Raw genomic sequence first — 14,294 nt, forward strand, 5'->3', positions numbered from 1 at the left:
AGGCTGAGTTTTTGATGCCTAACAAAAGGCACTTTGCAGTTCCACAGCACAACAACCAGTAAAAAATAAAACGCTTTGACGTGATCTGTTTACAGTAACCAAATAGGCCCTGTAGCTGTGTATTTAAAGCTCTAACTTTGAATGCCATGCAGGCTGCTTATTTGCCTTGCAGATTCCATTTCATGTTCCTTAACACAAATGTTTGATAGTTCCTTGAACCAACCTGGTGGAGAGGGGCTGGCGACATGCATGACTCTTTAAAACTTTTAAATTGCCCCCCTAATTTGTGTCAAGTCAGATGACCCATCCTTTGATTGCAGTATGTAGGGAATAGACACATACCAATTAATTGAACACATGCCTCATGTTTTGGATGATTGTGTTAAAAGTTCTATTGTGGGGAAGCATGTCATTGGGTAGTTTTCTTAAAATTGAATGGGATTGGTGGGCTAAAGAAAGAGACAGAAAAAGGATTGAGAGTCACCTAAACATGTATGTACACACACAGTGCTGTTGATGGTGACAGCTTGGGCCAGAGTGACTGACATTGCCTGAGATCAGGAGAGCTGAGGAAGGGGGCTGTGTTTATCCTGCGAACAGCTTGGGTTAGGAGGGGGCAGGACTTTTATTTTGAAGCCATGGAGCAGCTGTCAGCTATTGCAGTAGAGAGCTGCAGATCTGAGTGGGTCACACAGAGCTTTTCCTGTCTTTGCGCAGCACTGCTTTGAGAGTGGCGCAGGATCCCACACGCACTCCGCTTCTCTGCCTTTCCTCAAACGGTTTATTTTGCAGGCTCTCTGTTCTCAGTACCTTTTGCCTCTCCTGCTATGGCTGTTGGAGATGATGGAGATAGTAAGTGTTTACCTTTTATGTTCTGCAGTTGGAGGAGGGGAATTGGATTGCAATAATGAACAAAGGATATTTTTTTGTAATAGAATGGTCATACTGTAGGGTATATTTTTAGAAACTAATTTAAAAGCCCGATAGCATTTCTCTTACAGTATTAATAATACACTTTACTAACAGGAGCAGTCTCTTTTACTAAAGAAAGAAATACATAGTGGCACAGTGTTATTTGTTATGACCCAAATATTTAAGGGTCAGTTCTTAAACTTGAAATACAAGCAGGTAAAGACCAGGCATTCTAGGGTAAACCATAATTAAAATTAAATGTCAAATAAAAAAAATTTAAACGAAAGATATTTTAATAATGATGCAGAGTTAGGAGAAACTTGTATGATGTAGAAACTGGTATGGAAATGCATTCATTATAGGGGTTTTAATATTAAAATTTATTTGGCTCAGTGTTATATTTCTACAAGATAAGAGTCAAGCTGTTTACTTGTGTTTGCATTTGAAAAGTTGATTGTGATGACTTTATGTATGTGTGTTCAAGAACATCAGGCATTTTAAGTGTTTTATGATGCAACTATGCTTGTAAGGTCTTGCATTGGCTTGGTTATTTGACATTTCTGCTGTTCTGTTTTTGTCATAGTGGCAATGCATGTTGAATTTCTTTATAGAGAAATACTTATACCAATAAACATTTATACAATATGTGTTTGAGATACAGTAGGTATAACGAGTTAAATGTCACAATTTTTTCTTCTATTATTTAAACCTTTGTTGATTTTTAAATTAAATATTACATTTGCAATCCTAAAAAAAGAAGAGCAATTTAAGAGGCGATTGAACATTAAACAGTTATATCACATTCATTAGATGTTTGTTTCTTTAATCAATTTGCCAGTTTGGCTGCTTTCAGAACATACTTTTTTTTCCAAATTTTGTGGGTTAAAATTGGATTTTGTTGCAGATTTGAGCTTGGGCTGAATTGAGCTGATGGAAAGGGACTAACTAGGTTATTCTAGTGTGTCTGGCTCTGGGATTACAGCTATGGCTGCCAGCATATAGAGCAAGCGAAAGAGAGAGAGAGAGAGAGAGAGAGCCCATGGTAGTACAGCATTGTTCATTAGCACAGCAACAAGATGACTCCTTACAACACGGGGAGGCTAGATTTGGTCTGTGTAGCAGCTTTGTCCATTTAATGCCAGAAGCAATTAACAAACACGTAGTGTTTTTAATTTAGAGGCTGTCCTTTTTGCATGTGTAAGAAATGCTGCTTCATGCCATTGGCAGGACTACAGTGGTTTGCATTACAGTGGTAGTATGAAAAGTATTGAAATACGGTACCTAGGAAATTATTTGATGATGGTGTTTCACCCCCCCCCCCCCCCATATATTTTTTAAAAAATGTAAAAGACTTCCTTCCACCAAAATAAAAATGTAAAAGACTTACTGCCACCAACATAAAAATGTGAAAGACTTGCACAACCCCAAAATAAAAACATATGCCTATGTCAACATTTTATTAATATTTTAAATTTTTTATGTAGAGACTTCTGTTATCATGCGCCAAGTTTGCATATCTAATGTGGTGTCCACTTTGGCTGTCTCACGAGAAGTTACAATGAGGTGATTTTTTTTTTGCCAATATTCAGTTTGTAAAAGGAAAGGTTCTATGTGTAATGCCATAGTGAAACAGTCAGATATCCTGTAAAGCCTTCTCATTGTAATATTCTATACTTACTGTACTATCAGGTGTACAGTAGGTTTTTGTATGTGTGCCACACACACGTCAGTCTGTCTAAATATGAAACATACATTAATGCACGTACGTACTGCAAAGGTAGGTTATTGCTTTATTTATTTTGTATACCTGTTTTGGTGTAACATAAATTGAGTTTTCTTCTGCTCATAAAGCTTCTCCATCGTTCCTTGTCCATGTTTGTAATATTAGCATTGGGTTCCACACTTAACCTCTGTATAATGTGAAAATGTAGGTTAACATTATAGCCATGTTTTGAAATAAATTTAATTTAGGAGCTTCAATTATAAAATGAATGTTAAAGAATGTTGGATTTTTAACAGTAATGCCAGAACAAATAGTTTTTTTACCTCTGCGTAGGCCTTTTATAAGGCAGACAGTGCTATGTTACCAAGTACAGTACATGTACTCATTCTTGCAGAAAAGATTTAAACTAAGCTCTGAAGATGCTTTGGATAAGCCAAAGGGCATTGATTTTCATTTTAACAAAGGTTAGAACAGATTCTCTCACAAAATGAAACGAGAGGTTGTTCTGAAAGGCAGGCCCTGTTTCTCCCCCTGGATTTAAACTGAGCTGCCCTGTTCAGAAGAGGATTATGCATGTCTATCATTCTACTGTAAACAGATTAAGGTGATAAGTGACAAATATTATAGGAATGCTTGTTAATTCTGTGTAGGAATTGCACTGTGCATTTTTTTTTGTGTTGTTTTTTTTGTGCATGTTTTCTATTCCAAGCTGAACTGTGTATAGATAAAGTAAACTCTTCTTGCGACCAGCTCCATGTAGCTATCGGCTTACTATTAAAATATCTGTCCCTATCAATCTGAAGTTTTCTGCTGTGGCCAGGTCGCTAATGGCATTGGGTCCTATGGCCACTGACTAACTGTCAGATTATCCAAAATGTATTTAGGGCCTATAGCTCTCTAAACATTTCAAGCGAGAAGCTAAAATCTGAGGTGTGTGGTGGTGGTGTTGTGTGTTTTTTTTATTTTTATTTTTTTAATACTTGTTCAGTTTGAATTTAACAGATTATTAGCATGTAAGTAATTAAAGTTAACTTGGAATAAAAAGTCTGTGGGCCTCCAGGGGGAGCATAAAATCATCTGTTTTATAGTTACATATTACCAAAGCCTGTTAAGCTGCACTTCATGGTTTTCTAAGCAGTAACTGGAAGATATCTTTTTCAAGAGTATTTATTTGTGATAAGTACTCGGTACAGCAGCTGGGGTTTAAAACGCTTGATTTGAAGGGCAGGAGTAAATGAGCCTCCTTATTTGTTTTATGAAAACTCTTCAGGCAAAATTTAAGAGCACAATGAAGGCCGCCATATTGGGCTTAACTTTTTGCTGTTGAGGTTTTGGCTTGGGGGGGGGGGACAAAAAAAATACATGTTTGTTAGTTATGTTCTGGAAACAAACTGACTGTACACAGTGCTCCAGATAAGCTGTGCACTGGGTGTTTTATGTGCATCATATTTAAATTTAATGCAGAAATGGGGAATTGTGAATATACTGCATGCGGTAGCTAGAGAATGGATCACAGAAATGCTGGGACAGCTAATTGTAGCCTGCCTGGGAATTGCCACAAATGCGTGACCAATAAGTCTAGGTTTTCAATCAAACAAATGTATGGTTGAATCCACTCGCTTGCGTGTTTGTAACTGGGGAACAATCAACTGGATTCCGCTGTCTTGGTCCCCCTCAACCTAACCTACCAATGCACTTACTGTACCTGTCAACCGCATTTTTGAAATGTAAATGTATATAATAAATACAATAGTCTGTGTTTTGGAGAGAATCAGGGTGCTTTATATTGCTATAGCAAGGTTATCAATAAGGATAACAGTAGAATTTATATTTACTATCAGTTTACTATCAGTCTTTTTTAAACTTAAAATCAATGTTGCATTGCACTCAGCCAAAAGGGCCTCATTCACTAAACCTTAAGTTGAAGTAAGGCACGCGTTAACACAATCCCTTAACGCACGCCTTATTTCTACAAGTAAGCTGGTATTTACGAAGGTGACTGCCCCTTAAGGCATGCTATGGAGCTCATTAGCATACCATAGTGCGCCTCAAGGAAATAACGCCCACAACCTGTTAAGCAATGAGCTGAGGTAGAGGAAGCGCGGAGGAGACGATGGCCTCTATCCTGCGCACAGAACAAGTGGAGGGGCTGACAGGGCTGATGGACACAAGCTATGGTTTCATCAGACACATGTTTTTTTTTTTTCACAATCAACGCAGCATATTTTTACCTGGACAAGGCACTTAATGACGCATATCGTATGTCAATCAAATACACTACAGCTATGGACAAAAGTTTTGCATCAGCTAGAATTTTAGGATTGAGAAGTTAAATTAAAATAAATAAATAAGTAAATAATTAATTAGTTAAATAGCCAGTCCGGTGGGTAGCTGATACTGGACTGCAATTCTGTCTGCTTTATTATTATTATTATTATTATTATTATTATTAGTAGTAGTAGTATTATTATTACTACTACAATAACAACAATTACTTAAATTACATATGAGGGGCACAGAGACAGTAAAGATTAATTATCTTTAAGGCTATCAATCACAGTTGACTTCTGCGATTTAACATGTTAATTTCTTTGGAGATGAATTTGAATGCGCGTTTTACAAAATTATTTTTGTATTAATACACCAGGCTTTTATCAGCATCTAGTTTGTTTGTGCTCTGCGCCAATTGCTTCCTGACTTCCCCTGGTAACAGAGGGACAGGTAGCATCATTTATTTTCCTACTCAATTTCCTGAATAGGCACGCCTATTAATATAGTATCAGTTGGTAACCCCCCCCCCCCCCCCCCCCTTGTCCCTTTTTCTGCTCTAGCGACATTTTGCCCAATCTGGAGAATAAAGTACTGCATATAAACTTCAGTATACAAAAAACAATTGGTATTTACGAAATGTGTGTCCTAAAATATTGTCTTGCGAAAGAATATTGTATAATATTGAAAACTACAATATGTATATATCAGATCTATGTATTGGGCTATTATAAAATAATACATAATACAATGTCAACATAACAACATATCCAACTTATTAGATTGTGAGGTAAAAATGAACTAGTATTTGTATACAATAATTAGATATTCTCCCTGTCTTGTTAAATGCTGTCTACGCTCCCTCCCTGCTTCAAAACTCAGTGCCCAATCACAGAAGCCGTAGCCTCTGTTTGTATCCAATCACAGCAGTCTCTCAGTTGAAACCACACCCTTCTCTTCAGGAATACAGGTAGGAAAAAAATGACGTGGGCGGGGAAGTGTGTGCAGGGAAAAAAATAATCCTGCTGTTGCAGGGACCTTTTTTTTTTTTTTTTTTTTTTAAATACATATGTATATATTTACATATCAGTGAATAAGGTTTTTGGTATAAATGCTGACAGTCTTATGTTACCAGGACCTGAAAATGTATCAATTAATCTCAACCTGCCAAATACTGTGTCGTCAAAATAAATAATGTAATCATGTAGAATAATTTACATGTGTGTTTATATATACAGTTTAACGTGGTTGAAATTACATTAAAACCCTGAATGCTCATATCTACAGATTGATATAAAACATTTATGGATTTGTCAATGAATGTGTTCTACAATATGCCAGCAAGACATCACAACAAAGTGAAACAGACAGCAATGCCTATGATCTGTCTAATGTCTACTATAATTTATTATAGTCATTTTAATAAAATTTATTATAAACAATGCTATCTCTCTATCTCTATCTATCTACTGTATCTAGAGCATCAAAAGAAACGTATCACTATTATAGCACATTTATTTTCGAAAACAAATAAGGTATATAAATGATGGACACTGACGAAATGTTTTTGATTTCTTTTTAATCACTCAATCATTCATCCTTGACCATGACACGCTTGAGTGACTATGACTGAAGCATATGCACTTAAATCACCTAATTAGTGAGACAGTTGATTGGACACTGGATATGGAGTGATTTCAGCTGTTGAATTGCAAGCTTGAATAAAAGCAATAAACAATCACAGAAAAAAACAATATGCCACATCTGTCAAGAGAGCAGCGCCTTCGTGCAATCAGCATGTTGGAGGCTGGACTAGGGCAGTGTACTCTGGCTCGCTATCTTGGGTGTTCACAGCCAGCAATTTCAAATCTGACGAGACGGTGTAACCAGACACACACTCTGTCAATGACTGGCCACGAACTGGTAGCCCAAGAGTCACAACACCTGCCCGTTCATTTTGCAGCAAATTTCACTTGTATAGCACTCTTCATGCACACATTCCTGGGTGCTGTGCAAAATAAATCTAAAAAATCCTGTGCCTAATGTATAATTAGGCTTCTGTTTTTCAGTTTTTTTTTTTTTTTTATTAATTTCATTTTTCAGTGCTTATTTGTAGCTATTTTCGAGTTTTATGTAAATCTTTTTTTTTTTCCCTCGCTTTTAATATACTGTACAGGGTTAGAAACTAACAATATTGTGGTACTAGTACCTTTTGAAACTTGCTAAATATAAATGTACTAGTCCTTATCTGAATTGCCTAAGTTGGAATCAACAACAGTTGGGGTCCCTGAAAATAGATTTACATTTTATTTTCCTAAAAAATAAACACTGTTAGAAATGTGTGTTTTTTTTATTTCATTTAATTTTTTAAATAAAGGCACCTCAGTAAACGCTCCTACAGATTGATCTGTTTGCATCTCGTTACTGAGCGATTACTGAACTGTGTGCTGAGAAACTGACACGGACAACACCAGACTGGATGACAAAAAATTCAGCTGTGTCACCATGCTGACCACGAAGCTCTGCCTGAAATTGACAGCAGTGACACAAAATGTTTATTTTATTATTCATTACATTATTTACAAAAATGCTGGCTGGTTTGTGGAGTTGGGGGTTACAGCCTGTGAGTGATTTAAATAACTATGAACCTACAATACGCAGTCTTCACCAAAGTCCCAATTTAAAGACCGTAGACCTTCACTGTAGACCTTGGGATGAAATTGTTAGCTAGGTGGCTACATACATTTATTTATTTATTTATTTATTTATTTATTTATTTATTTTTAATTTGCAATGGGAGAAAACCGCTTCAGCAAGTACAGTAGAATCTCCCAGAACTGACGGACGCTGAATCTACTAATGAGCATAACAAATACAAAAGAAGGGAAACGCAGATCTTTTCAAGAAAGCTGAAAGACTGTATAAATGGATTTGAATATGTGATGTATCGCCTTCCAGTTTGTCAGAGCCGCCAGTGAATGTTTCACTTTTTAAGTGCTGCAATAACAGAACGGGATTTATTTGCACTGTGCGGAACCTTATTTTCCCCCATTTGGTGCTTGAGCCCTTGAGCGCTCACAGAATCACTGCCTATGCACCTATCATCAGTGATTAAAGCCTGGTTTTCAAATGAACTGATTATCGCTCATCAGTACTGTATTGGTATAAGAAATGTGTTTTTAAAAAAGTAATTTCAGCTTCCAATCACTTAGGGTGGATTGTGCACATAGAGATCAAAATTCAATCATATCTAGGATTGACTAATCCAAGATTCAATCCTAGATTTATTTCTGTTGCGCATATCAAGATTTGCCGTGGATCTACGACTGGATCTAGGATTCACTCGTTAATCCAGGATTGATGCTGTCCGCGCAGTTTGAGTACGAGTCATCGTTTTCATGACGCAGTAGTCGGAGCATCACCATGGCAACAACTAAGATGCTTCTTTTTAATTTGTTTGAAAAAAAAAGAAAACTTTTATGAAATGTAATATTTGATAAACACAAAAACATTATTGAAAATAAAAAGACAGACAACCAAACATTGGCACTGAAGGAAACTACCTGGGGACAGATTACAACAGAATTCAATTCCCACAGTGGAGTAAACCATCGGGAAGTAAAGCAATTAAAACGATTGTATAAAAATTTGAAGGCTAAAGCCGATAAAGAAGAAATACTCATTTTCATGTCAACTCCCAGTTCCCTTCCCTTATTTTATGCTTTTGTTTTCACAGTCATTGTTGTAAAGCAATAAACAGCTTGAGCCTTTCAGTTCAATCCTGCCTCCGTCTAATCTCCGTCTCAAAAAACCCAGAACCCAAAACGCTACAGTATTGTATCTTTTACAAAATACTAAAGCAGGGGCGCTAATACTTTAAATTTAAATAAATGTGTTTGTTTTTTTTATAAAGATTTGTCAAATGAATAGAAATTGAGTATTTTGCATTTTGTATATAAAAAATGGTTAAAGTTTACTAAATGCTTGTCCTTAATCTGTTACCTTCAATTATGGTAATAAACATAGGATGGCAATACTTTTGTCTGACCTGTATTTAGAGCTCAATAACTGTTTTAAAATGACATGTCATAGTATGTGGCAGTCAGACACTGATGGATTCTAATGTGTGTTTTTAATAAAACCAGGCTTTTGTATGTGGGAAGCAATAGACTGAAAATGGTGGGCTGATGGCAGAATACTGTGCTTAAGTGCTGTAGTTCAACATTTTAAAAGTACAGTTGTATTATAAACTGTGAACAAATGTGTTTTTTATTTTTTTATTTTTTTTATTTATTTTTTTGTCCAAACCACTGTTGCTGCCAAACCTGCCTCTATTACACACAGCTCTGGCAGCTACAGTACGAGCTACCTCCCATTCTGTAGGCTGCTCAGAGCCTTTAAACACAAGGTCATTGGCTTCAAGAAAATGAGAGTGAATCAGGAAGTTTAAAAATGGGTTGATTTTACCATAAAAATCTGTCAAAGTCTAAACTGCTTTTAAGGCTTGTAATGTTACAATCAGGGTAGCAGAATGTACAAATTCTTCAGGGCACATGCTTACAATCTGTTGTATAAACAATATCAATGAGAAATCTAAATAATGCTGTCCAATAAAATGCATGTAACATTAGAAGTTTGAAACGGAGAGGAGGGATACAAACAGAAGTCTAAATATTTGTTGTCATTATGAAGCAAATAAACTAACAGCTGTTTAGCATTGTAGGAGTTATACATTTTAAAATATTGTATTTATCATTGAGCACTTACCATAAAAAAAGTTGTACAAGTAGATTCAAGGCATTTTTGCAGGGCCCTTAAAAGGGGAGCAACTAATACATAGATGCGAAGTATGTGCCAATGTGTCTGATACATTTATTCAGCGCCTGTCAGGCGCGTCAGGTCTAATTACTTTTAAACAGTTTTTTTCTGGCCTCTCTCGACCATTGAAAGCGTTTCCGGAGGAAAACCGACTAGGGACCTGTGATTGACGGCTTTTTGATGACATCGGACCGGAAAGTAAAAATGTTAATGTCGGACCTGATCCGACATAGGGCCGCAAAGGGTTAAACTACTGTACCAGTGCCACAATGGGATTATTACTAAAGCTGAGTCGATGCATCGATAAATTGATGCATCGCATGGTTTGACAACTATCGATAGTCAAGCATGTGCATTGTTTTTGTGTAAAGGGTTTAAGCAAAGGAAAGCTTTTATTTTTTATTAAATTTGTAATCGGCAATTATTTTTTGCATTAAGCGTAGAGCTTCTCTGCTCCCCTCAGGTCTGACTCACTGAATCTGCATGCGATTGAGCTCACCTTCTCCCCACCGCCCGCCCCCTGTGAGTGTTTACTGATGGGATTACATCTGTGCAGGAGTCTTCAAAGTAACAGAGCAAGTAAAGAGCATTGTGCTAGAATTACAAATACTGTATCGACCGAGCTACAATGCCTTCTAGTGTTTTGCAATTATTTTCTAAAGTAAGACGGCGAGAAAGTATTGTTTGGGATACTCCGGTAACACAACTAATCTGCGTGACCATTTAATGAGATGGCACCCTACAAAACTTCAAACAAAATCTGCATTTATTCATCTCAACTACACAGGAGTAAAAATGAAGGAAAGCAACCAAAGTCTTTCCGAAAGTTGTATCTTTGGTCAGAAGAATTAAGCATCCCTGCAACGTCGGTCCCTAGTGAGCAGGTATTCAGTAATGCTGGGCAGATTGTAAGAAAGTGCCAGTCATTGCTTAAATTAAAACAAAATGTGGACACTATCATGTTCCTCAACACAATTCAAATATAAGCCATGGACAAAACTCTTGTTACTAAACTGCTGTGGAGATTGATTTTGGAGATTTGATTGAGTTTGTTCTCTTGATTGGTTGTTAATCTGACTTTTTATGGATTCAAACCTTTAGGGGGTTGTTGCTTTGACCCCAAACTGGTACAAATCAACATGAATAAGTTAAAAAAAAAAAATATATATATATATATATATATATATATATATATATATATATATATATATATATATATATATATATATATATATATATATATATATATATATATATAATTTTTATATATATATATATATATATATATATATATATATATAATTTTTTTTAATTACTATATGCATAAACTGATGTAATCAATGTAATATGTATAGAAGTGTTGTACAGTAATCCACAGTAACATGTGGAGCTGTGGATTACTGTGTAACATTGCTAGTGACACACTTTTTTCTTCTTTTTTGTACCCTTTCATAACGTCAATTTAATCAGTGGATCTGCGTTTTTGGAGAATATGTCGATAGAGAAAAATTAGGCATCGCCCCAGCCTTAATTAGTACAGCCACGATTTCAGGATCTATGGCATTCAGGTCATGTTGCTGGGTATAAACAAGTATGTGTGTGGTTATGGTTCTGATTAACAAAATGAATGTATTTGTACAGCTGGAAATTGAATGCAATTGTACTGCACTGTATGCAACACTAAAATGTTTTGTTTACTGGTTATTAGATAGTGCACTGCTTAGTTTTTATTGTTTTTTTGCTTTTTTAATTGATGCAAGCAGCACTGTTTTTTAATACTTTTCTTTTAAATTTAAATCAAAACAACACATTTGTTAAAGCCAATGCAACTGGAACTATGTTTAAGTGGTTTTGGAAAGAAATGTTCAGAACTTGATAAGCTAAAATAAAATAGGCTAATACAGATGTGATGTGGGATGTATAACTTGATTTTACACTCTTAATTTATTACTTTTTAAATTTTAGAGATTTTGAAAAATTGAATAGTTTCTAGCAGTTTAACTATAAAAGAAAAACAGCACTGTAAAATGATTAATGGAATAAAATGTTGTAAACCAGGGTTATTTTGAAACTAAACCTGTGTGTCTTTCTTTATTTATCGGTGTTGAGCATTTGGGGAAAAAAATCAATTGTAAAAGTATTTTAAATACAAAAAAGGTGTTTTTCTAAAATTGAAGTCACAATAAGGAGGGAGCGACTTTTATGTCAGTGTGACCTATAAAATGATTTTTACAGTAAATGTTATTGATGGAACAGGTTTATCGGTTATAATTTTTAAATATATACACCCACCATCCTGATAATAAATAGTTTTATCAATCTGTCCCGAAGTATAAAAATATGTGATTTGTAAACAGAAAAGTTTGGGCTTACCATGTTTAACCTCTGTGTGATTTACAAAGCTTATTCCATCTCATTCATTTTTTTGGCAGCAATCGCACTTTGCCCTTTGACTTGGAGATGGTATTTTAATATTTATAAATTAAAAATTTACCAACATTTTTTAAAAAAATGAACAAAGATATTCTCATAACTCCCCATACATCTGCAATTAGGGCAGCAGTGTGGAGTAGTGGTTAGGGCTCTGGACTCTTGACCGGAGGGTTGTGTGTTCAATCCCCAGTGGGGGACACTGCTGTTGTACCCTTGAGCAAGGTACTTTACCTTTACCTGGATTGCTCCAGTAAAAACCCAACTGTATAAATGGGTAATTGTATGTAAAAATAATGTGATATCTTGTAACAATTGTAAGTCGCCCTGGATAAGGGCGTCTGCTAAGAAATAAATAATAATAATAATAATTAAGTATTGTAGATGTGCCCTTAACTCTGCACTACTGTAAAGCTCCCTTGATCATTCCATAACACTGTATAAACCAATATGTTGCAGTTTTTAACCAGTGGAATATTACTGTACATTATGATCCAGGTTTAATATATTGTATTATCTGTATGGTATTAAATGTAACTCGTCGCAACCTAATACGAGACCTGGCCTTGTGGATATTAAATTGAAATCATTAGAGGTGGTTGGAGAACACCAGGCGGACATTATAAAAAATTAACACTTTCCAGTAAATTGCTGCTTTAGTGCATGAGGCTGCATTTTTAATCTGCTTGTGCACATCCCCTGTTGCATCAAGCAAGTTCATTCATAGTATTGGCTTTAACTGGACTAAGTGCATCTCTATGCAAAATGGAATCTGTAAAACTTTCCCCAAAAACTGAAACATTCGGCACTGGTCTTTTTATTAGTTTTTTGTTAAGAAGCCAAAAACATCTAGAAGGTAATGCGGTGTCCACAAGGGCAATAAAAAAGGAAGTGAACTATGATTCAAAATTGAAGCAAAGTAGTCCAACTAGACCTATGGAACATGTGTTTTATCATTTTACCATTATAAAAAATGCCCTTCACAATACTGATGGTTTAAAACAGTTACTGTATATCAATATTATGCTGTGATGCAGTGCAGAACACTGAGTAAGCAGACATCACTGCAGGCATGCACCACGACTGAAACATTTTGAGCTGGACCAGTTCTGCAGTGTACTGACATTTATTAGACGAAAATGTAATTGGATGTTTCCTTGTGTTTTAATCAAGTCAGTCACACATTAGTCACTTGCATAGAGTTCCATCACAGCGCTCAAGTGAAATGTCTCTATGTAGCTGTCTTTATCCACCTCTGCAACACAACAGTCCCAAAACCATATTGGCTTTGTACAGTAATATGATTTATTTGCTCTAGATACCAGCAGGATTAGTACTGTACAGTTGCACTGTCTGCCTGTTGCATCCTCCAATAGCTCTAGACTTTCAGAATGATTGATGCAATGATGGTCTTCCAGTGGAAACTATCGGTGTTATTGCCATTGGCTACCATACACTATCTACAGTAGATTATATTTGATTCCTTAGGGCTTACTGTAGTACTGCAGCTGCTGCTCTCTGTGACCCTAAATCCTAATGACTGTACCGCAGTACTGAAATTTGAGACCCATGGTTTGTGTTAATGTAATGTAAACTTTAATATAATCTCTATGCAAGCAAGTACAGTTTAAGCCTGGATTGTGTTGTATGGAAAACACGTTACTGTACTGTGTGTTGAAAATACAAGTTTGTATCTGGGGTCTTTCTTTTTTTTAAGACAGATTTTCCTATAATTTAAACATAAACAATCAATGCTTTGTGTAGAGACACCAGACTAGAGAGGTGACTAGATTAAATAGTCTATTTGTCAGCATGAATTTTTACCTGAGCAGCATATATCTGTTTATTTGGAGCATTTGTGTGTGTGTGTGTGTGATGGGAGGGAGTGAATGTTGAATGTGTGCGGATTGGTATCTTGGCTGCAGAGCCTCACCCAATTATTTAAGGATGCAAGGCAAATAGTGGGCTTTATGTAAGTGTGTGTGCACTCACAAAAGAGTAGCTTCCAGGAGGCAGAAAAGCACTGTCCCTCCCTCAGCCTAGTTCCCCACAATCGCACAGCAGCAGACAGCAATATCCTGTCCTTTTGTCTGCAGAAGTATAGATCAGATATTATTTATTACATTTACTTTAATATGAAAAT

The 14,294-nt window shown here is 35.9% G+C and overlaps 1 protein-coding gene across 28 annotated transcripts in view; it reads left to right on the top strand.

Moving 5' to 3' along the window:
* Positions 1-14,294, top strand: part of LOC117435503 (CLIP-associating protein 2-like) — a 147,442-nt gene that overhangs the window by 58,717 nt on the left and 74,431 nt on the right. The window contains exon 1 of one of the 28 annotated variants that reach the window (XM_059012866.1): positions 697-852. The exons of the other annotated variants lie outside the window; for them this stretch is intronic. Coding sequence (XP_058868849.1) covers positions 828-852 — 25 coding nt within the window. The 5' untranslated portion in view covers positions 697-827. Of the gene's footprint in view, positions 1-696; positions 853-14,294 lie in introns of those variants that run through there. 28 annotated transcript variants of the gene reach the window in all.

The sequence above is a fragment of the Acipenser ruthenus genome, chromosome 3, assembly GCF_902713425.1.
Source record: "Acipenser ruthenus chromosome 3, fAciRut3.2 maternal haplotype, whole genome shotgun sequence".
NCBI lineage: Eukaryota > Metazoa > Chordata > Actinopteri > Acipenseriformes > Acipenseridae > Acipenser > Acipenser ruthenus.